The 23,743-nt window shown below is 54.0% G+C and overlaps 1 protein-coding gene across 5 annotated transcripts in view; it reads right to left on the reverse strand.

Annotated features, from left to right (window-relative positions):
• Positions 1-23,743, reverse strand: part of LOC137367113 (disintegrin and metalloproteinase domain-containing protein 12-like) — a 544,479-nt gene that overhangs the window by 310,967 nt on the left and 209,769 nt on the right. For all 5 annotated transcript variants that reach the window (XR_010973684.1, XM_068028577.1, XM_068028570.1 and 2 more), the window contains exon 9: positions 22,621-22,787. Coding sequence is in view for 4 of the 5 variants with exons in the window: in XM_068028577.1 (XP_067884678.1) it covers positions 22,621-22,787 (167 nt within the window). In the remaining variant the exon portion in view is untranslated. The remainder of the gene's footprint in view (positions 1-22,620; positions 22,788-23,743) is intronic.

Raw genomic sequence — 23,743 nt, forward strand, 5'->3', positions numbered from 1 at the left:
CACACTCTGGGACAGTGGGTCACACACTGTCCTCACACACTCTGGGACAGTGGGTCACACACTGTCCTTTCACACTCTGGGACAGAGGGTCACACACTGTCCTCTCTCTTACTCTGGGACAGTTGGTCACACACTTCCTTTCACACTCTGGGACAGTGGGTCACACACTGTCCTCTCTCTTACTCTGGGACAGTGGGTCACACACTGTCCTTTCACATTCTGGGACAGTGGATCACACACTGTCCTCACACCCTCTGGGACAGTGGGTCACACATTGTCCTCTCACACTCTGGGACAGTGGGTCAAGCACTGTCCTTTCACACTCTGGGCCAGTGGGTTACACACTTAGAATTAGAACATTACAGCACAGTACAGGCCCTTCGGCCCTCGATGTTGCGCCGATCATCTGACCTACACTATTCCATTTTCATCCATATGTCTATCCAATGACCACTTAAATGCCCTTAAAGTTGGCGAGTCTACTACTGTTGCAGGCAGGGTGTTCCACGCCCCTACTACTCTCTGCGTAAAGAAACTACCTCTGACATCTGTCCTATATCTTTCACCCCTCAACTTAAAGCTATGTCCCCTCGTGTTTGCCATCATCATCCGAGGAAAAAGACTCTCACTATCCACCCTATCTATCCCTCTGATTATCTTATATGTCTCTATTAAGTCACCTCTCCTCCTCCTTCTCTCTAACGAAAACAACCCCAAGACCCTCAGCCTTTCCTCGTAAGACCTTCCTTCCATACCAGGCAACATCCTAGTAAATCTCCTCTGCACCCTTTCCAAAGCTTCCACATCCTTCCTATAATGCGGTGACCAGAACTGCACGCAATACTCAAGGTGCGGCCTCACCAGAGTTTTGTACAGCTGCATCATGACCTCGTGGCTCCGAAACTCGATCCCCCTACTAATAAAAGCTAAACTCGATCCCCCTACTAATAGGGGACAGTGGGTTACACTGTCCTCTCACACTCTGGGACAGTGGGTCGCACAGTGTCCCCTCTCTCTCTGGGACAATGGGTCACACACTGTCCACTCACACTCTGGGACTGTGGGTCACACAGTGTCCTCTCTCTTTCTCTGGGCCATTGGATCATGCACTGTCCTTTCACTCTGGGACAGTGGGTCACACACTGTACTTTCTCTCTCTGGGACAATGGGTCACACACTGTCCTCTCTCTCTGGGCCATTGGATCATGCACTGTCCTTTCACACTCTGGGACAGTGGGTCACACACTGTACTCTCTCTTTCTCTGGGCCATTGGATCATGCACTGTCCTTTCACAGTCTGGGACAGTGGGTCACACACTACTCTCTCTTTCTCTGGGCCATTGGATCATGCACTGTCCTTTCACACTCTGGGACAGTGGGTCACACACTGTACTCTCTCTTTCTCTGGGCCATTGGATCATGCACAGTCCTTTCACACTCTGGGACAGTGGGTCACACACTGTCCTCTCTCTTTCTCTGGGACAGTGGATCATGCACTGTACTCTCTCTCTCTGGGACAATGGGTCACACACTGTCCTCTCTCTTTCTCTGGGCCATTGGATCATGCACTGTCCTTTCACACTCTGGGACAGTGGGTCACACACTGTCCTCTCTCTTTCTCTGGGACAGTGGATCACACACTGTACTCTCTGTCTCTCTGGGACAATGGGTCACACACTGTACTCTCTCTTTCTCTGGGCCATTGGATCATGCACTGTCCTTTCACACTCTGGGACAGTGGGTCACACACTGTCCTCTCTCTTTCTCTGGGACAGTGGATCATGCACTGTACTCTTTCTCTCTGGGACAATGGGTCACACGCTGTCCTCTCTCTTTCTCTGGGACAGTGGATCACACACTGTACTCTCTTTCTCTGGGACAATGGGTCACATACTGTCCTCTCTCTTTCTCTGGGCCATTGGATCATGCACTGTCCTTTCACTCTGGGACAGTGGGTCACACACTGTACTCTCTCTGGGCCATTGGAGCATGCACTGTCCTTTCACAGTCTGGGACAGTGGGTCACACACTGTACTCTCTCTTTCTCTGGGCCATTGGATCATGCACTGTCCTTTCACACTCTGGGACAGTGGGTCACACACTGTCCTCTCTCTTTCTCTGGGACAGTGGATCATGCACTGTACTCTCTCTCTCTGGGAGAATGGGTCACACACTGTCCTCTCTTTCTCTGGGCCATTAGATCATGCACTGTACTCTCTCTCTCTGGGACAATGGGTCACACACTGTCCTCTCTCTTTCTCTGGGACAGTGGATCACACACTGTACTCTCTCTCTCGGGACAATGGGTCACACACTGTCCTCTCTCTTTCTCTGGGACAGTGGATCACACACTGTACACTCTCTCTCTCTGGGACAATGGGTCACACACTGTCCTCTCTCTTTCTCTGGGACAGTGGGTCACACACTGTACTCTCTCTCTCTCTCTCTGGGACAATGGGTCACACACTGTACTCTCTCTTTCTCTGGGCCATTGGATCATGCACTGTCCTTTCACACTCTGGGACAGTGGGTCGCACACTGTCCTCTCTCTTTCTCTGGGACAGTGGATCATGCACTGTCCTTTCAAACTCTGGGACAGTTGGTCACACACTGTCCTCTCTCTTTCTCTGGGACAGTGGATCATGCACTGTACTCTCTCTCTCTCTGGGACAATGGGTCACACGCTGTCCTCTCTCTTTCTCTGGGACAGTGGATCACACACTGTACTCTCTCTCTCTGGGACAATGGGTCACATACTGTCCTCTCTCTTTCTCTGGGACAGTGGATCACACACTGTACTCTCTCTCTCTCTCTCTGGGACAATGGGTCACACACTGTACTCTCTCTTTCTCTGGGCCATTGGATCATGCACTGTCCTTTCACACTCTGGGACAGTGGGTCACACACTGTACTCTCTCTTTCTCTGGACCATTGGATCATGCACTGTCCTTTCACACTCTGGGACAGTGGGTCACACACTGTCCTCTCTCTTTCTCTGGGACAGTGGATCATGCACTGTACTCTCTCTCTCTGGGACAATGGGTCACACACTGTCCTCTCTCTTTCTCTGGGCCATTGGATCATGCACTGTCCTTTCACACTCTGGGACAGTGGGTCACACACTGTCCTCTCTCTTTCTCTGGGACAGTGGATCATGCACTGTCCTTTCAAACTCTGGGACAGTTGGTCACACACTGTCCTCTCTCTTTCTCTGGGACAGTGGATCACACACTGTACTCTCTGTCTCTCTGGGACAATGGGTCACACACTGTACTCTCTCTTTCTCTGGGCCATTGGATCATGCACTGTCCTTTCACACTCTGGGACAGTGGGTCACACACTGTCCTCTCTCTTTCTCTGGGACAGTGGATCATGCACTGTACTCTCTCTCTCTGGGACAATGGGTCACACGCTGTCCTCTCTCTTTCTCTGGGACAGTGGATCACACACTGTACTCTCTTTCTCTGGGACAATGGGTCACATACTGTCCTCTCTCTTTCTCTGGGCCATTGGATCATGCACTGTCCTTTCACTCTGGGACAGTGGGTCACACACTGTACTCTCTCTGGGCCATTGGAGCATGCACTGTCCTTTCACAGTCTGGGACAGTAGGTCACACACTGTACTCTCTCTTTCTCTGGGCCATTGGATCATGCACTGTCCTTTCACAGTCTGGGACAGTGGGTCACACACTGTCCTCTCTCTTTCTCTGGGCCATTGGATCATGCACTGTCCTTTCACAGTCTGGGACAGTAGGTCACACACTGTACTCTCTCTTTCTCTGGGCCATTGGATCATGCACTGTCCTTTCACACTCTGGGACAGTGGGTCACACACTGTCCTCTCTCTTTCTCTGGGACAGTGGATCATGCACTGTACTCTCTCTCTCTGGGACAATGGGTCACACACTGTCCTCTCTTTCTCTGGGCCATTAGATCATGCACTGTACTCTCTCTCTGGGACAATGGGTCACACACTGTCCTCTCTCTTTCTCTGGGACAGTGGATCACACACTGTACTCTCTCTCTCGGGTCAATGGGTCACACACTGTCCTCTCTCTTTCTCTGGGACAGTGGATCACACACTGTACACTCTCTCTCTGGGACAATGGGTCACACACTGTCCTCTCTCTTTCTCTGGGACAGTGGATCACACACTGTACTCTCTCTCTCTCTCTCTGGGACAATGGGTCACACACTGTACTCTCTCTTTCTCTGGGCCATTGGATCATGCACTGTCCTTTCACACTCTGGGACAGTGGGTCGCACACTGTCCTCTCTCTTTCTCTGGGACAGTGGATCATGCACTGTCCTTTCAAACTCTGGGACAGTTGGTCACACACTGTCCTCTCTCTTTCTCTGGGACAGTGGATCATGCACTGTACTCTCTCTCTCTCTGGGACAATGGGTCACACGCTGTCCTCTCTCTTTCTCTGGGACAGTGGATCACACACTGTACTCTCTCTGTCTGGGACAATGGGTCACATACTGTCCTCTCTCTTTCTCTGGGACAGTGGATCACACACTGTACTCTCTCTCTCTGGGACAATGGGTCACACACTGTCCTCTCTCTTTCTCTGGGCCATTGGATCATGCACTGTCCTTTCACACTCTGGGACAGTGGGTCACACACTGTACTCTCTCTTTCTCTGGGCCACTGGATCAATCACTGTCCTTTCACAGTCTGGGACAGTGGGTCACACACTGTCCTCTCTCTTTCCCTGGGACAGTGGATCATGCACTGTACTCTCTCTCTCTCTGGGACAATGGGTCACACGCTGTCCTCTCTCTTTCTCTGGGACAGTGGATCACACACGGTACTCTCTCTCTCTGGGACAGTGGGTCAAACACTGTCCGCTCACACTCTGAGACAATGGGTCACACACTGTCCTCTCACACTCTGGGACAGTGGGTCACACACTGTCCTCTCACACTCTGGGATAGTGGGTCACACACTGTCCTCTCACACTCTGGGACAACGGGTCACACACTGTCCTCTCACACTCTGGGCCAGTGGGCCAAACACTGTCCTCTCACACTCTGGGACAGTGGGTCACACACTGTCCTCTCACACTCTGGGACAAAGGGTCAAACACTGTCCTCTCACATTCTGGGACAGTGGGTCACACACTGTCCTCTCACACTCTGGGATAGTGGGTCACACACTGTCCTCTCACACTCTGGGATAGTGGGTCACACACTGTCCTCTCACACTCTGGGACAACGGGTCACACACTGTCCTCTCACACTCTGGGCCAGTGGGCCAAACACTGTCCTCTCACACTCTGGGACAGTGGGTCACACACTGTCCTCTCACACTCTGGGACAAAGGGTCAAACACTGTCCTCTCACATTCTGGGACAGTGGGTCACACACTGTCCTCTCTCTGGGTCAGTGGGTCAAACACTGTCCTCTCACACTCTGGGACAAAGGGTCAAACACTGTCCTCTCACATTCTGGGACAGTGGGTCACACACTGTCCTCTCTCTGGGTCAGTGGGTCAAACACTGTCCTCTCACACACTGGGACAGTGGGTCAACAACTGTCCTCTCACACTCTGGGCCACTGGGTCACACACTGTCCTCTCACACACTGGGCCAGTGGGTCACACACTGTCCTCTCTCTGGGTCAGTGGGTCACACACTGTCCTCTCACACACTGGGACAGTGGGTCAACAACTGTCCTCTCACACTCTGGGCCACTGGGTCACACACTGTCCTCTCACACTCTGGGCCAGTGGGTCACACACTGTCCTCTCACACTCTGGGACAAAGGGTCAAACACTGTCCTCTCACATTCTGGGACAGTGGGTCACACACTGTCCTCTCTCTGGGTCAGTGGGTCAAACACTGTCCTCTCACACACTGGGACAGTGGGTCAACAACTGTCCTCTCACACTCTGGGCCACTGGGTCACACACTGTCCTCTCACACAATGGGCCAGTGGGTCACACACTGTCCTCTCTCTGGGTCAGTGGGTCACACACTGTCCTCTCACATTCTGGGACAGTGGGTCACACACTGTCCTCTCTCTGGGTCAGTGGGTCAAACACTGTCCTCTCTCTGGGTCAGTGGGTCACACACTGTCCTCTCACATTCTGGGACAGTGGGTCACACACTGTCCTCTCTCAGGGTCAGTGGGTCACACACTGTCCTCTCTCTGGGTCAGTGGGTCACACACTGTCCTCTCACACTCTGGGACAGTGGGTCACACACTGTCCTCTCACACTCTGGGACAGTGGGTCACACACTGTCCTCTCTCAGGGTCAGTGGGTCACACACTGTCCTCTCTCTGGGTCAGTGGGTCACACACTGTCCTCTCACATTCTGGGACAGTGGGTCACACACTGTCCTCTCTCAGGGTCAGTGGGTCACACACTGTCCTCTCTCTGGGTCAGTGGGTCACACACTGTCCTCTCACATTCTGGGACAGTGGGTCACACACTGTCCTCTCTCAGGGTCAGTGGGTCACACACTGTCCTCTCTCTGGGTCAGTGGGTCACACACTGTCCTCTCACATTCTGGGTCAGTGGGTCACACACTGTCCTCTCACATTCTGGGACAGTGGGTCACACACTGTCCTCTCTCAGGGTCAGTGGGTCACACACTGTCCTCTCTCTGGGTCAGTGGGTCACACACTGTCCTCTCACATTCTGGGACAGTGGGTCACACACTGTCCTCTCTCTGGGTCAGTGGGTCACACACTGTCCTCTCTCACTCTGGGACAGTGGGTCACACACTGTCCTCTCTCAGGGTCAGTGGGTCACACACTGTCCTCTCTCTGGGTCAGTGGGTCACACACTGTCCTCTCTCACTCTGGGACAGTGGGTCACACACTGTCCTCTCTCAGGGTCAGTGGGTCAAACACTGTCCTCTCTCTGGGTCAGTGGGTCACACACTGTCCTCTCTCACTCTGGGCCAGTGGGTCACACACTGTCCTCTCACACTCTGGGACAAAGGGTCAAACACTGTCCTCTCACATTCTGGGACAGTGGGTCACACACTGTCCTCTCTCTGGGTCAGTGGGTCAAACACTGTCCTCTCACACACTGGGACAGTGGGTCAACAACTGTCCTCTCACACTCTGGGCCACTGGGTCACACACTGTCCTCTCACACACTGGGCCAGTGGGTCACACACTGTCCTCTCTCTGGGTCAGTGGGTCACACACTGTCCTCTCACATTCTGGGACAGTGGGTCACACACTGTCCTCTCTCTGGGTCAGTGGGTCAAACACTGTCCTCTCTCTGGGTCAGTGGGTCACACACTGTCCTCTCACATTCTGGGACAGTGGGTCACACACTGTCCTCTCTCAGGGTCAGTGGGTCACACACTGTCCTCTCTCTGGGTCAGTGGGTCACACACTGTCCTCTCACACTCTGGGACAGTGGGTCACACACTGTCCTCTCACACTCTGGGACAGTGGGTCACACACTGTCCTCTCTCAGGGTCAGTGGGTCACACACTGTCCTCTCTCTGGGTCAGTGGGTCACACACTGTCCTCTCACATTCTGGGACAGTGGGTCACACACTGTCCTCTCTCAGGGTCAGTGGGTCACACACTGTCCTCTCTCTGGGTCAGTGGGTCACACACTGTCCTCTCACATTCTGGGTCAGTGGGTCACACACTGTCCTCTCACATTCTGGGACAGTGGGTCACACACTGTCCTCTCTCAGGGTCAGTGGGTCACACACTGTCCTCTCTCTGGGTCAGTGGGTCACACACTGTCCTCTCACATTCTGGGACAGTGGGTCACACACTGTCCTCTCTCTGGGTCAGTGGGTCACACACTGTCCTCTCTCACTCTGGGACAGTGGGTCACACACTGTCCTCTCTCAGGGTCAGTGGGTCACACACTGTCCTCTCTCTGGGTCAGTGGGTCACACACTGTCCTCTCTCAATCTGGGACAGTGGGTCACACACTGTCCTCTCTCAGGGTCAGTGGGTCAAACACTGTCCTCTCTCTGGGTCAGTGGGTCACACACTGTCCTCTCTCACTCTGGGACAGTGGGTCACACACTGTCCTCTCTCAGGGTCAGTGGGTCACACACTGTCCTCTCTCTGGGTCAGTGGGTCACACACTGTCCTCTCTCACTCTGGGACAGTGGGTCACACACTGTCCTCTCTCAGGGTCAGTGGGTCAAACACTGTCCTCTCTCTGGGTCAGTGGGTCACACACTGTCCTCTCACATTCTGGGACAGTGGGTCACACACTGTCCTCTCTCAGGGTCAGTGGGTCAAACACTGTCCTCTCTCTGGGTCAGTGGGTCACACACTGTCCTCTCACATTCTGGGTCAGTGGGTCAAACACTGTCCTCTCACATTCTGGGTCAGTGGGTCAAACACTGTCCTCTCACATTCTGGGTCAGTGGGTCACACACTGTCCTCTCACATTCTGGGTCAGTGGGTCACACACTGTCCTCTCACACTCTGGGACAGTGGGTCACACACTGTCCTCTCTCAGGGTCAGTGGGTCAAACACTGTCCTCTCTCAGGGTCAGTGGGTCACACACTGTCCTCTCTCAGGGTCAGTGGGTCAAACACTGTCCTCTCTCAGGGTCAGTGGGTCAAACACTGTCCTCTCTCAGGGTCAGTGGGTCACACACTGTCCTCTCACATTCTGGGTCAGTGGGTCAAACACTGTCCTCTCTCTGGGTCAGTGGGTCAAACACTGTCCTCTCTCAGGGTCAGTGGGTCACACACTGTCCTCTCACATTCTGGGACAGTGGGTCAAACACTGTCCTCTCACATTCTGGGTCAGTGGGTCACACACTGTCCTCTCTCAGGGTCAGTGGGTCAAACACTGTCCTCTCACATTCTGGGTCAGTGGGTCAAACACTGTCCTCTCTCAGGGACAGTGGGTCACACACTGTCCTCTCTCAGGGTCAGTGGGTCAAACACTGTCCTCTCTCAGGGTCAGTGGGTCACACACTGTCCTCTCTCTGGGTCAGTGGGTCAAACACTGTCCTCTCTCAGGGTCAGTGGGTCACACACTGTCCTCTCTCAGGGTCAGTGGGTCAAACACTGTCCTCTCTCAGGGTCAGTGGGTCACACACTGTCCTCTCTCTGGGTCAGTGGGTCAAACACTGTCCTCTCTCAGGGTCAGTGGGTCACACACTGTCCTCTCACATTCTGGGTCAGTGGGTCACACACTGTCCTCTCTCAGGGTCAGTGGGTCACACACTGTCCTCTCTCAGGGTCAGTGGGTCAAACACTGTCCTCTCTCAGGGTCAGTGGGTCAAACACTGTCCTCTCTCAGGGTCAGTGGGTCACACACTGTCCTCTCTCAGGGTCAGTGGGTCACACACTGTCCTCTCACATTCTGGGTCAGTGGGTCACACACTGTCCTCTCTCAGGGTCAGTGGGTCACACACTGTCCTCTCTCTGGGTCAGTGGGTCAAACACTGTCCTCTCTCAGGGTCAGTGGGTCAAACACTGTCCTCTCACATTCTGGGTCAGTGGGTCAAACACTGTCCTCTCTCAGGGTCAGTGGGTCAAACACTGTCCTCTCACATTCTGGGTCAGTGGGTCAAACACTGTCCTCTCTCAGGGTCAGTGGGTCACACACTGTCCTCTCTCTGGGTCAGTGGGTCAAACACTGTCCTCTCACATTCTGGGTCAGTGGGTCAAACACTGTCCTCTCTCAGGGTCAGTGGGTCAAACACTGTCCTCTCTCAGGGTCAGTGGGTCACACACTGTCCTCTCTCTGGGTCAGTGGGTCAAACACTGTCCTCTCACATTCTGGGTCAGTGGGTCAAACACTGTCCTCTCTCTGGGTCAGTGGGTCAAACACTGTCCTCTCACATTCTGGGTCAGTGGGTCAAACACTGTCCTCTCTCAGGGTCAGTGGGTCACACACTGTCCTCTCTCTGGGTCAGTGGGTCAAACACTGTCCTCTCACATTCTGGGTCAGTGGGTCAAACACTGTCCTCTCTCAGGGTCAGTGGGTCAAACACTGTCCTCTCACATTCTGGGTCAGTGGGTCAAACACTGTCCTCTCTCAGGGTCAGTGGGTCAAACACTGTCCTCTCACATTCTGGGTCAGTGGGTCAAACACTGTCCTCTCTCAGGGTCAGTGGGTCACACACTGTCCTCTCTCTGGGTCAGTGGGTCAAACACTGTCCTCTCACATTCTGGGTCAGTGGGTCAAACACTGTCCTCTCACATTCTGGGACAGTGGGTCAAACACTGTCCTCTCACATTCTGGGTCAGTGGGTCAAACACTGTCCTCTCACATTCTGGGACAGTGGGTCAAACACTGTCCTCTCTCAGGGTCAGTGGGTCAAACACTGTCCTCTCTCAGGGTCAGTGGGTCAAACACTGTCCTCTCACATTCTGGGACAGTGGGTCAAACACTGTCCTCTCTCAGGGTCAGTGGGTCAAACACTGTCCTCTCTCAGGGTCAGTGGGTCAAACACTGTCCTCTCACATTCTGGGACAGTGGGTCAAACACTGTCCTCTCTCAGGGTCAGTGGGTCAAACACTGTCCTCTCTCAGGGTCAGTGGGTCAAACACTGTCCTCTCTCAGGGTCAGTGGGTCAAACACTGTCCTCTCACATTCTGGGACAGTGGGTCAAACACTGTCCTCTCTCAGGGTCAGTGGGTCAAACACTGTCCTCTCTCAGGGTCAGTGGGTCAAACACTGTCCTCTCACAGGGTCAGTGGGTCAAACACTGTCCTCTCTCAGGGTCAGTGGGTCAAACACTGTCCTCTCACATTCTGGGTCAGTGGGTCAAACACTGTCCTCTCACATTCTGGGTCAGTGGGTCAAACACTGTCCTCTCTCAGGGTCAGTGGGTCAAACACTGTCCTCTCACATTCTGGGTCAGTGGGTCAAACACTGTCCTCTCACATTCTGGGACAGTGGGTCAAACACTGTCCTCTCTCAGGGTCAGTGGGTCAAACACTGTCCTCTCTCAGGGTCAGTGGGTCAAACACTGTCCTCTCTCAGGGTCAGTGGGTCAAACACTGTCCTCTCTCAGGGTCAGTGGGTCAAACACTGTCCTCTCACATTCTGGGTCAGTGGGTCACACACTGTCCTCTCTCAGGGACAGTGGGTCACACACTGTCCTCTCTCAGGGTCAGTGGGTCAAACACTGTCCTCTCTCAGGGTCAGTGGGTCAAACACTGTCCTCTCTCAGGGTCAGTGGGTCACACACTGTCCTCTCTCTGGGTCAGTGGGTCACACACTGTCCTCTCACATTCTGGGTCAGTGGGTCAAACACTGTCCTCTCTCAGGGTCAGTGGGTCAAACACTGTCCTCTCTCAGGGTCAGTGGGTCAAACACTGTCCTCTCTCAGGGTCAGTGGGTCAAACACTGTCCTCTCTCAGGGTCAGTGGGTCAAACACTGTCCTCTCACATTCTGGGTCAGTGGGTCACACACTGTCCTCTCTCAGGGTCAGTGGGTCAAACACTGTCCTCTCACATTCTGGGTCAGTGGGTCAAACACTGTCCTCTCACATTCTGGGTCAGTGGGTCAAACACTGTCCTCTCACATTCTGGGACAGTGGGTCAAACACTGTCCTCTCTCAGGGTCAGTGGGTCAAACACTGTCCTCTCTCAGGGTCAGTGGGTCAAACACTGTCCTCTCTCAGGGTCAGTGGGTCAAACACTGTCCTCTCTCAGGGTCAGTGGGTCAAACACTGTCCTCTCACATTCTGGGTCAGTGGGTCACACACTGTCCTCTCTCAGGGACAGTGGGTCACACACTGTCCTCTCTCAGGGTCAGTGGGTCAAACACTGTCCTCTCTCAGGGTCAGTGGGTCAAACACTGTCCTCTCTCCGGGTCAGTGGGTCACACACTGTCCTCTCTCTGGGTCAGTGGGTCACACACTGTCCTCTCACATTCTGGGTCAGTGGGTCAAACACTGTCCTCTCTCAGGGTCAGTGGGTCAAACACTGTCCTCTCTCAGGGTCAGTGGGTCAAACACTGTCCTCTCTCAGGGTCAGTGGGTCAAACACTGTCCTCTCTCAGGGTCAGTGGGTCAAACACTGTCCTCTCTCAGGGTCAGTGGGTCAAACACTGTCCTCTCTCAGGGTCAGTGGGTCAAACACTGTCCTCTCTCAGGGTCAGTGGGTCAAACACTGTCCTCTCTCAGGGTCAGTGGGTCAAACACTGTCCTCTCTCTGGGACAGTGGGTCACACACTGTCCTCTCTCTGGGTCAGTGGGTCACACACTGTCCTCTCTCTGGGACAGTGGGTCACACACTGTCCTCTCACATTCTGGGTCAGTGGGTCAAACACTGTCCTCTCTCAGGGTCAGTGGGTCAAACACTGTCCTCTCACATTCTGGGACAGTGGGTCAAACACTGTCCTCTCACACACTGGGACAGTGGGTCACACACTGTCCTCTCACATTCTGGGTCAGTGGGTCAAACACTGTCCTCTCACATTCTGGGACAGTGGGTCAAACACTGTCCTCTCTCTGGGTCAGTGGGTCAAACACTGTCCTCTCACATTCTGGGTCAGTGGGTCAAACACTGTCCTCTCACATTCTGGGACAGTGGGTCAAACACTGTCCTCTCTCAGGGTCAGTGGGTCAAACACTGTCCTCTCACATTCTGGGTCAGTGGGTCACACACTGTCCTCTCTCAGGGTCAGTGGGTCAAACACTGTCCTCTCTCAGGGTCAGTGGGTCAAACACTGTCCTCTCACATTCTGGGTCAGTGGGTCAAACACTGTCCTCTCACATTCTGGGACAGTGGGTCAAACACTGTCCTCTCTCAGGGTCAGTGGGTCAAACACTGTCCTCTCACATTCTGGGTCAGTGGGTCAAACACTGTCCTCTCTCAGGGTCAGTGGGTCAAACACTGTCCTCTCACATTCTGGGTCAGTGGGTCAAACACTGTCCTCTCACATTCTGGGACAGTGGGTCAAACACTGTCCTCTCTCAGGGTCAGTGGGTCAAACACTGTCCTCTCACATTCTGGGACAGTGGGTCAAACACTGTCCTCTCTCAGGGTCAGTGGGTCAAACACTGTCCTCTCTCAGGGTCAGTGGGTCAAACACTGTCCTCTCACATTCTGGGTCAGTGGGTCAAACACTGTCCTCTCACATTCTGGGACAGTGGGTCACACACTGTCCTCTCTCAGGGTCAGTGGGTCAAACACTGTCCTCTCTCAGGGTCAGTGGGTCAAACACTGTCCTCTCACATTCTGGGTCAGTGGGTCAAACACTGTCCTCTCACATTCTGGGACAGTGGGTCAAACACTGTCCTCTCTCAGGGTCAGTGGGTCAAACACTGTCCTCTCTCAGGGTCAGTGGGTCAAACACTGTCCTCTCTCAGGGTCAGTGGGTCAAACACTGTCCTCTCTCAGGGTCAGTGGGTCAAACACTGTCCTCTCACATTCTGGGTCAGTGGGTCACACACTGTCCTCTCTCAGGGACAGTGGGTCACACACTGTCCTCTCTCAGGGTCAGTGGGTCAAACACTGTCCTCTCTCAGGGTCAGTGGGTCAAACACTGTCCTCTCTCAGGGTCAGTGGGTCACACACTGTCCTCTCTCTGGGTCAGTGGGTCACACACTGTCCTCTCACATTCTGGGTCAGTGGGTCAAACACTGTCCTCTCTCAGGGTCAGTGGGTCAAACACTGTCCTCTCTCAGGGTCAGTGGGTCAAACACTGTCCTCTCTCAGGGTCAGTGGGTCAAACACTGTCCTCTCACATTCTGGGTCAGTGGGTCACACACTGTCCTCTCTCAGGGTCAGTGGGTCAAACACTGTCCTCTCTCAGGGTCAGTGGGTCAAACACTGTCCTCTCTCAGGGTCAGTGGGTCAAACACTGTCCTCTCTCAGGGTCAGTGGGTCAAACACTGTCCTCTCTCAGGGTCAGTGGGTCAAACACTGTCCTCTCACATTCTGGGTCAGTGGGTCACACACTGTCCTCTCTCAGGGTCAGTGGGTCAAACACTGTCCTCTCTCAGGGTCAGTGGGTCAAACACTGTCCTCTCTCAGGGACAGTGGGTCACACACTGTCCTCTCTCAGGGTCAGTGGGTCAAACACTGTCCTCTCTCAGGGTCAGTGGGTCAAACACTGTCCTCTCTCAGGGTCAGTGGGTCACACACTGTCCTCTCACATTCTGGGTCAGTGGGTCACACACTGTCCTCTCTCTGGGACAGTGGGTCACACACTGTCCTCTCTCAGGGTCAGTGGGTCAAACACTGTCCTCTCTCAGGGACAGTGGGTCACACACTGTCCTCTCTCAGGGTCAGTGGGTCAAACACTGTCCTCTCTCAGGGACAGTGGGTCACACACTGTCCTCTCTCAGGGTCAGTGGGTCACACACTGTCCTCTCTCAGGGTCAGTGGGTCAAACACTGTCCTCTCACATTCTGGGACAGTGGGTCACACACTGTCCTCTCTCAGGGTCAGTGGGTCAAACACTGTCCTCTCTCTGGGTCAGTGGGTCACACACTGTCCTCTCTCAGGGTCAGTGGGTCACACACTGTCCTCTCACATTCTGGGTCAGTGGGTCACACACTGTCCTCTCTCTGGGTCAGTGGGTCAAACACTGTCCTCTCTCTGGGTCAGTGGGTCACACACTGTCCTCTCACATTCTGGGTCAGTGGGTCACACACTGTCCTCTCACATTCTGGGTCAGTGGGTCAAACACTGTCCTCTCACACTCTGGGTCAGTGGGTCAAACACTGTCCTCTCTCTGGGTCAGTGGGTCACACACTGTCCTCTCACATTCTGGGTCAGTGGGTCACACACTGTCCTCTCACACTCTGGGTCAGTGGGTCACACACTGTCCTCTCTCAGGGTCAGTGGGTCAAACACTGTCCTCTCTCAGGGTCAGTGGGTCACACACTGTCCTCTCACACTCTGGGTCAGTGGGTCACACACTGTCCTCTCACACTCAGGGTCAGTGGGTCACACACTGTCCTCTCTCAGGGTCAGTGGGTCACACACTGTCCTCTCACACTCTGGGTCAGTGGGTCAAACACTGTCCTCTCTCAGGGTCAGTGGGTCACACACTGTCCTCTCACACTCTGGGTCAGTGGGTCACACACTGTCCTCTCACATTCTGGGTCAGTGGGTCACACACTGTCCTCTCACACTCTGGGTCAGTGGGTCAAACACTGTCCTCTCTCAGGGTCAGTGGGTCACACACTGTCCTCTCACACTCAGGGTCAGTGGGTCACACACTGTCCTCTCACATTCTGGGTCAGTGGGTCACACACTGTCCTCTCACACTCTGGGTCAGTGGGTCACACACTGTCCTCTCACACTCTGGGTCAGTGGGTCACACACTGTCCTCTCACACTCTGGGTCAGTGGGTCACACACTGTCCTCTCACATTCTGGGTCAGTGGGTCACACACTGTCCTCTCACACTCTGGGTCAGTGGGTCACACACTGTCCTCTCACACTCTGGGTCAGTGGGTCACACACTGTCCTCTCACACTCTGGGTCAGTGGGTCAAACACTGTCCTCTCTCAGGGTCAGTGGGTCAAACACTGTCCTCTCACATTCTGGGTCAGTGGGTCACACACTGTCCTCTCACATTCTGGGACAGTGGGTCACACACTGTCCTCTCTCTGGGTCAGTGGGTCAAACACTGTCCTCTCTCAGGGTCAGTGGGTCAAACACTGTCCTCTCACATTCTGGGACAGTGGGTCACACACTGTCCTCTCTCTGGGTCAGTGGGTCAAACACTGTCCTCTCTCAGGGTCAGTGGGTCAAACACTGTCCTCTCACATTCTGGGTCAGTGGGTCACACACTGTCCTCTCTCTGGGTCAGTGGGTCACACACTGTCCTCTCTCAGGGTCAGTGGGTCAAACACTGTCCTCTCACATTCTGGGACAGTGGGTCACACACTGTCCTCTCTCTGGGTCAGTGGGTCACACACTGTCCTCTCTCAGGGTCAGTGGGTCAAACACTGTCCTCTCACATTCTGGGTCAGTGGGTCAAACACTGTCCTCTCTCTGGGTCAGTGGGTCAAACACTGTCCTCTCACATTCTGGGACAGTGGGTCACACACTGTCCTCTCTCTGGGTCAGTGGGTCAAACACTGTCCTCTCTCTGGGTCAGTGGGTCACACACTGTCCTCTCTCAGGGTCAGTGGGTCAAACACTGTCCTCTCACATTCTGGGTCAGTGGGTCACACACTGTCCTCTCTCAGGGTCAGTGGGTCACACACTGTCCTCTCTCAGGGTCAGTGGGTCAAACACTGTCCTCTCTCAGGGACAGTGGGTCACACACTGTCCTCTCACATTCAGGGTCAGTGGGTCAAACACTGTCCTCTCACATTCTGGGTCAGTGGGTCAAACACTGTCCTCTCTCAGGGACAGTGGGTCACACACTGTCCTCTCACATTCTGGGTCAGTGGGTCACACACTGTCCTCTCTCAGGGTCAGTGGGTCAAACACTGTCCTCTCTCAGGGTCAGTGGGTCAAACACTGTCCTCTCACATTCTGGGACAGTGGGTCACACACTGTCCTCTCTCAGGGTCAGTGGGTCAAACACTGTCCTCTCACACTCTGGGACAGTGGGTCACACACTGTCCTCTCTCAGGGTCAGTGGGTCAAACACTGTCCTCTCTCTGGGTCAGTGGGTCAAACACTGTCCTCTCACACTCTGGGACAGTGGGTCAAACACTGTCCTCTCTCAGGGTCAGTGGGTCAAACACTGTCCTCTCTCTGGGTCAGTGGGTCAAACACTGTCCTCTCACACTCTGGGACAGTGGGTCACACACTGTCCTCTCTCTGGGTCAGTGGGTCAAACACTGTCCTCTCTCAGGGTCAGTGGGTCACACACTGTCCTCTCACATTCTGGGACAGTGGGTCAAACACTGTCCTCTCTCAGGGTCAGTGGGTCACACACTGTCCTCTCTCAGGGTCAGTGGGTCAAACACTGTCCTCTCACATTCTGGGTCAGTGGGTCACACACTGTCCTCTCTCAGGGTCAGTGGGTCAAACACTGTCCTCTCACATTCTGGGTCAGTGGGTCACACACTGTCCTCTCTCAGGGTCAGTGGGTCACACACTGTCCTCTCTCAGGGTCAGTGGGTCAAACACTGTCCTCTCACATTCTGGGTCAGTGGGTCAAACACTGTCCTCTCACATTCTGGGTCAGTGGGTCAAACACTGTCCTCTCTCAGGGTCAGTGGGTCACACACTGTCCTCTCACATTCTGGGTCAGTGGGTCAAACACTGTCCTCTCTCAGGGTCAGTGGGTCAAACACTGTCCTCTCACATTCTGGGTCAGTGGGTCAAACACTGTCCTCTCTCAGGGTCAGTGGGTCACACACTGTCCTCTCTCAGGGTCAGTGGGTCAAACACTGTCCTCTCACACTCTGGGACAGTGGGTCACACACTGTCCTCTCTCTGGGTCAGTGGGTCAAACACTGTCCTCTCTCAGGGTCAGTGGGTCAAACACTGTCCTCTCACATTCTGGGTCAGTGGGTCACACACTGTCCTCTCTCTGGGTCAGTGGGTCACACACTGTCCTCTCACACTCTGGGTCAGTGGGTCAAACACTGTCCTCTCACATTCTGGGTCAGTGGGTCAAACACTGTCCTCTCTCAGGGTCAGTGGGTCAAACACTGTCCTCTCTCACTCTGGGACAGTGGGTCAAACACTGTCCTCTCTCTGGGTCAGTGGGTCACACACTGTCCTCTCTCTGGGTCAGTGGGTCAAACACTGTCCTCTCACATTCTGGGTCAGTGGGTCACACACTGTCCTCTCTCAGGGTCAGTGGGTCAAACACTGTCCTCTCTCAGGGTCAGTGGGTCAAACACTGTCCTCTCTCAGGGTCAGTGGGTCAAACACTGTCCTCTCTCAGGGTCAGTGGGTCAAACACTGTCCTCTCTCAGGGTCAGTGGGTCAAACACTGTCCTCTCACATTCTGGGTCAGTGGGTCAAACACTGTCCTCTCTCAGGGTCAGTGGGTCAAACACTGTCCTCTCTCAGGGTCAGTGGGTCAAACACTGTCCTCTCTCAGGGTCAGTGGGTCAAACACTGTCCTCTCACATTCTGGGTCAGTGGGTCAAACACTGTCCTCTCTCAGGGACAGTGGGTCACACACTGTCCTCTCTCAGGGTCAGTGGGTCAAACACTGTCCTCTCTCAGGGTCAGTGGGTCAAACACTGTCCTCTCTCAGGGTCAGTGGGTCAAACACTGTCCTCTCTCAGGGTCAGTGGGTCAAACACTGTCCTCTCACATTCTGGGTCAGTGGGTCAAACACTGTCCTCTCTCAGGGTCAGTGGGTCAAACACTGTCCTCTCTCAGGGTCAGTGGGTCAAACACTGTCCTCTCACATTCTGGGTCAGTGGGTCACACACTGTCCTCTCTCAGGGTCAGTGGGTCAAACACTGTCCTCTCACATTCTGGGTCAGTGGGTCACACACTGTCCTCTCTCAGGGTCAGTGGGTCACACACTGTCCTCTCTCACTCTGGGACAGTGGGTCACACACTGTCCTCTCTCTGGGTCAGTGGGTCACACACTGTCCTCTCTCACTCTGGGACAGTGGGTCACACACTGTCCTCTCTCTGGGTCAGTGGGTCACACACTGTCCTCTCACATTCTGGGACAGTGGGTCACACACTGTCCTCTCTCTGGGTCAGTGGGTCACACACTGTCCTCTCACATTCTGGGACAGTGGGTCACACACTGTCCTCTCACATTCTGGGACAGTGGGTCACACACTGTCCTCTCTCTGGGTCAGTGGGTCACACACTGTCCTCTCACATTCTGGGACAGTGGGTCACACACTGTCCTCTCTCTGGGTCAGTGGGTCACACACTGTCCTCTCACATTCTGGGACAGTGGGTCACACACTGTCCTCTCACATTCTGGGACAGTGGGTCAAACACTGTCCTCTCTCTGGGTCAGTGGGTCACACACTGTCCTCTCTCTGGGTCAGTGGGTCACACACTGTCCTCTCACATTCTGGGACAGTGGGTCAAACACTGTCCTCTCTCTGGGTCAGTGGGTCACACACTGTCCTCTCACATTCTGGGTCAGTGGGTCACACACTGTCCTCTCTCAGGGTCAGTGGGTCAAACACTGTCCTCTCTCAGGGTCAGTGGGTCAAACACTGTCCTCTCTCAGGGTCAGTGGGTCAAACACTGTCCTCTCACATTCTGGGTCAGTGGGTCACACACTGTCCTCTCACATTCTGGGACAGTGGGTCAAACACTGTCCTCTCTCTGGGTCAGTGGGTCACACACTGTCCTCTCACATTCTGGGACAGTGGGTCACACACTGTCCTCTCACATTCTGGGACAGTGGGTCAAACACTGTCCTCTCACATTCTGGGTCAGTGGGTCAAACACTGTCCTCTCTCAGGGTCAGTGGGTCACACACTGTCCTCTCACATTCTGGGTCAGTGGGTCACACACTGTCCTCTCTCAGGGTCAGTGGGTCACACACTGTCCTCTCTCAGGGTCAGTGGGTCAAACACTGTCCTCTCTCTGGGACAGTGGGTCACACACTGTCCTCTCACACTCTGGGACAGTGGGTCACACACTGTCCTCTCTCTGGGTCAGTGGGTCACACACTGTCCTCTCACACTCTGGGACAGTGGCTCAAACACTGTCCTCTCTCTGGGTCAGTGGGTCACACACTGTCCTCTCACATTCTGGGACAGTGGGTCACACACTGTCCTCTCTCTGGGTCAGTGGGTCACACACTGTCCTCTCACATTCTGGGACAGTGGGTCACACACTGTCCTCTCTCTGGGTCAGTGGGTCACACACTGTCCTCTCTCACTCTGGGACAGTGGGTCACACACTGTCCTCTCACATTCTGGGACAGTGGGTCACACACTGTCCTCTCTCACTCTGGGACAGTGGGTCACACACTGTCCTCTCTCTGGGTCAGTGGGTCACACACTGTCCTCTCACATTCTGGGACAGTGGGTCACACACTGTCCTCTCTCTGGGTCAGTGGGTCACACACTGTCCTCTCTCACTCTGGGACAGTGGGTCACACACTGTCCTCTCACATTCTGGGACAGTGGGTCACACACTGTCCTCTCTCAGGGTCAGTGGGTCAAACACTGTCCTCTCTCTGGGTCAGTGGGTCACACACTGTCCTCTCACACTCTGGGACAGTGGGTCACACACTGTCCTCTCTCACTCTGGGACAGTGGGTCACACACTGTCCTCTCACACTCTGGGACAGTGGGTCACACACTGTCCTCTCTCTGGGTCAGTGGGTCACACACTGTCCTCTCACATTCTGGGACAGTGGGTCACACACTGTCCTCTCTCAGGGTCAGTGGGTCACACACTGTCCTCTCACACTCTGGGACAGTGGGTCACACACTGTCCTCTCTCACTCTGGGACAGTGGGTCACACACTGTCCTCTCTCTGGGTCAGTGGGTCACACACTGTCCTCTCACATTCTGGGACAGTGGGTCACACACTGTCCTCTCTCAGGGTCAGTGGGTCACACACTGTCCTCTCTCTGGGTCAGTGGGTCACACACTGTCCTCTCTCTGGGTCAGTGGGTCACACACTGTCCTCTCTCACTCTGGGACAGTGGGTCACACACTGTCCTCTCACACTCTGGGACAGTGGGTCACACACTGTCCTCTCTCTGGGTCAGTGGGTCACACACTGTCCTCTCACACTCTGGGACAACGGGTCACACACTGTCCTCTCACACTCTGGGACAGTGGGTCACACACTGTCCTCTCTCTGGGTCAGTGGGTCAAACACTGTCCTCACACACTCTGGGACAGTGGGTCACACACTGTCCTCTCACACTCTGGGACAGTGGGTCACACACTGTCCTCTCACACTCTGGGACAGTGGGTCAAACACTGTCCTCTCACACTCTGGGACAGTGGGTCACACACTGTCCTCTCACACTCTGGGACAGTGGGTCACACACTGTCCTCTCTCTGGGTCAGTGGGTCAAACACTGTCCTCACACACTCTGGGACAGTGGGTCACACACTGTCCTCTCACACTCTGGGACAGTGGGTCACACACTGTCCTCTCACACTCTGGGACAGTGGGTCACACACTGTCCTCTCGCACTCTGGGACAGTGGGTCACACACTGTCCTCTCACACTCTGGGACAGTGGGTCAAACACTGTCCTCACACACTCTGGGACAGTGGGTCACACACTGTCCTCTCACACTCTGGGACAGTGGGTCACACACTGTCCTCACACACTCTGGGACAGTGGGTCACACACTGTCCTCTCACACTCTGGGACAGTGGGTCACACACTGTCCTCTCACACACTGGGACAGTGGGTCACACACTGTCCTCTCACACTCTGGGACAAAGGGTCAAACACTGTCCTCTCACATTCTGGGACAGTGGGTCACACACTGTCCTCTCTCTGGGTCAGTGGGTCAAACACTGTCCTCTCACACACTGGGACAGTGGGTCAACAACTGTCCTCTCACACTCTGGGCCAGTGGGTCACACACTGTCCTCTCACACTCTGGGCCAGTGGGTCACACACTTTCCTCTCACACTCTGGGCCAGTGGGTCACACACTGTCCTCTCTCTGGGTCAGTGGGTCACACACTGTCCTCTCACACTCTGGGACAGTGGGTCACACACTGTCCTCTCACACTCTGGGACAGTGGGTCACACACTGTCCTCTCACACTCTGGGACAGTGGGTCACACACTGTCCTCTCACACTCTGGGATAGTGGGTCACACACTGTCCTCTCACACTCTGGGACAACGGGTCACACACTGTCCTCTCACACTCTGGGACAGTGGGTCACACACTGTCCTCTCACACTCTGGGACAGTGGGTCACACACTGTCCTCTCACACTCTGGGATAGTGGGTCACACACTGTCCTCTCACACTCTGGGACAACGGGTCACACACTGTCCTCTCACACTCTGGGACAGTGGGTCACACACTGTCCTCTCTCTGGGTCAGTGGGTCAAACACTGTCCTCTCTCTGGGTCAGTGGGTCAAACACTGTCCTCTCACATTCTGGGACAGTGGGTCACACACTGTCCTCTCTCAGGGTCAGTGGGTCACACACTGTCCTCACACACTCTGGGACAGTGGGTCACACACTGTCCTCTCACACTCTGGGACAGTGGGTCACACACTGTCCTCTCACACTCTGGGACAGTGGGTCAAACACTGTCCTCTCTCTGGGTCAGTGGGTCAAACACTGTCCTCTCACACTCTGGGACAGTGGGCCAGACAGTGGCCGACACCTCAAACATTAATTCCTCCCCCTCCCCTGACGCATTGTGGCTGCATCTTATACCATCTTTCAGTTGTAGTGCAGGAACTCACCAAGGCTATTTGACAGAATCGCCAAAGCCTGTGAACTGTATCACCTGGAAAGACAAGGGCAGCAGGCGTGTGGGAACACCCTGAACCCAAGTTCCATTCCTAGTCATACAGCATTCTGACTTGGGAATACATTACCGTTGCTTCATTGTCACGGATTGGAATTCCTCAAATTCCTTTACTAACAGTACAGTGGGAGCACCTTTACCATAAAGACTGCAGCAGTTCAATAAGTGGGCTGACAATCACCTTCTGAAGGGCAAGTCAGGATGTGCATTAAACACTGGCCTTACCAGCACAATCATATCCCATAAATAAATGTAAAAATTTGCTATCTCCTGCCCAGCGTCAGTTTGATGTGAGAGTGTTGAGGTGTCAGATACTCACATGATGAGATGGGCATTGTCATTATGCAGTCGTGGTAGAAGATCATTCTTCCTCCAACTGAGAAAGCGAGCCAGGGTTCCCCGAGCATCCCTGTCCACTGTGATTGGATTGCTGCTCCACACCTCCACTCCAATCAGTGCTATGCGAATTTTATATGGTTTGTAGAACTGGAGAAGGGAAAGGTTTGAAAATAAACATCTGTTGACTGGATGTATCTAAAACAGATGGCCCAGGTGAATCCAAGACTAAACATTATGTACAACTGTAACATGACGTCCCAACTCTTAGATTAGATTTTTAGATTAGATTAGAGATACAGCACTGAAACAGGCCCTTCGGCCCACCGAGTCTGTGCCGAACATCAACCACCCATTTATACTAATCCTACACTAATCCCATATTCCTACCAAACATCCCCACCTGTCCCTATATTTCCCTACCACCTACCTATACTAGTGACAATTTATAATGGCCAATTTACCTATCAACCTGCAAGTCTTTTGGCTTGTGGGAGGAAACCGGAGCACCCGGAGAAAACCCACGCAGACACAGGGAGAACTTGCAAACTCCACACAGGCAGTACCCGGAATCGAACCCGGGTCCCTGGAGCTGTGAGGCTGCGGTGCTAACCACTGCGCCACGGCTGATGAAGGCAAGCATGCCATACGCCTTCTTCGCCACCCTGTCTACCTGTGTTGCCACTTTCAGGGAACTATGTACTTGCACCCCAAGGTCTCTCTCCTCAACAACACTCTCCAGGGCCCTGCCATTCACTGTATATGTCCTGCCCTGGTTTAACTTCCCAAAATGCATCACTTCACACTTGTCTGCATTAATTTCCATTTGCCAATCCCTTGCTCACTTTCCCAGTTGATCTATATCCTGTTGTAACCTTAGACAACCTTCCTCACTGTCCACTATACCACCAATTTTGGTGTCATCTGCAAACTTACTAATCATGCCCCCTACATTCACATCCAAGTCATTAATATATATGACAAACAACAGAGGGCCCAGCACTGATCCCTGTGGTACACCACTGGTCACCGGCCTCCAATCTGAAAAACAACCCTCTCTGACCACCCTCTGCCTCCTATCACCAAGCCAATTTTGTATCTAATTT

Source organism: Heterodontus francisci, chromosome 1 (assembly GCF_036365525.1).
Source record: "Heterodontus francisci isolate sHetFra1 chromosome 1, sHetFra1.hap1, whole genome shotgun sequence".
NCBI classification, from domain to species: Eukaryota; Metazoa; Chordata; class Chondrichthyes; order Heterodontiformes; family Heterodontidae; genus Heterodontus; species Heterodontus francisci.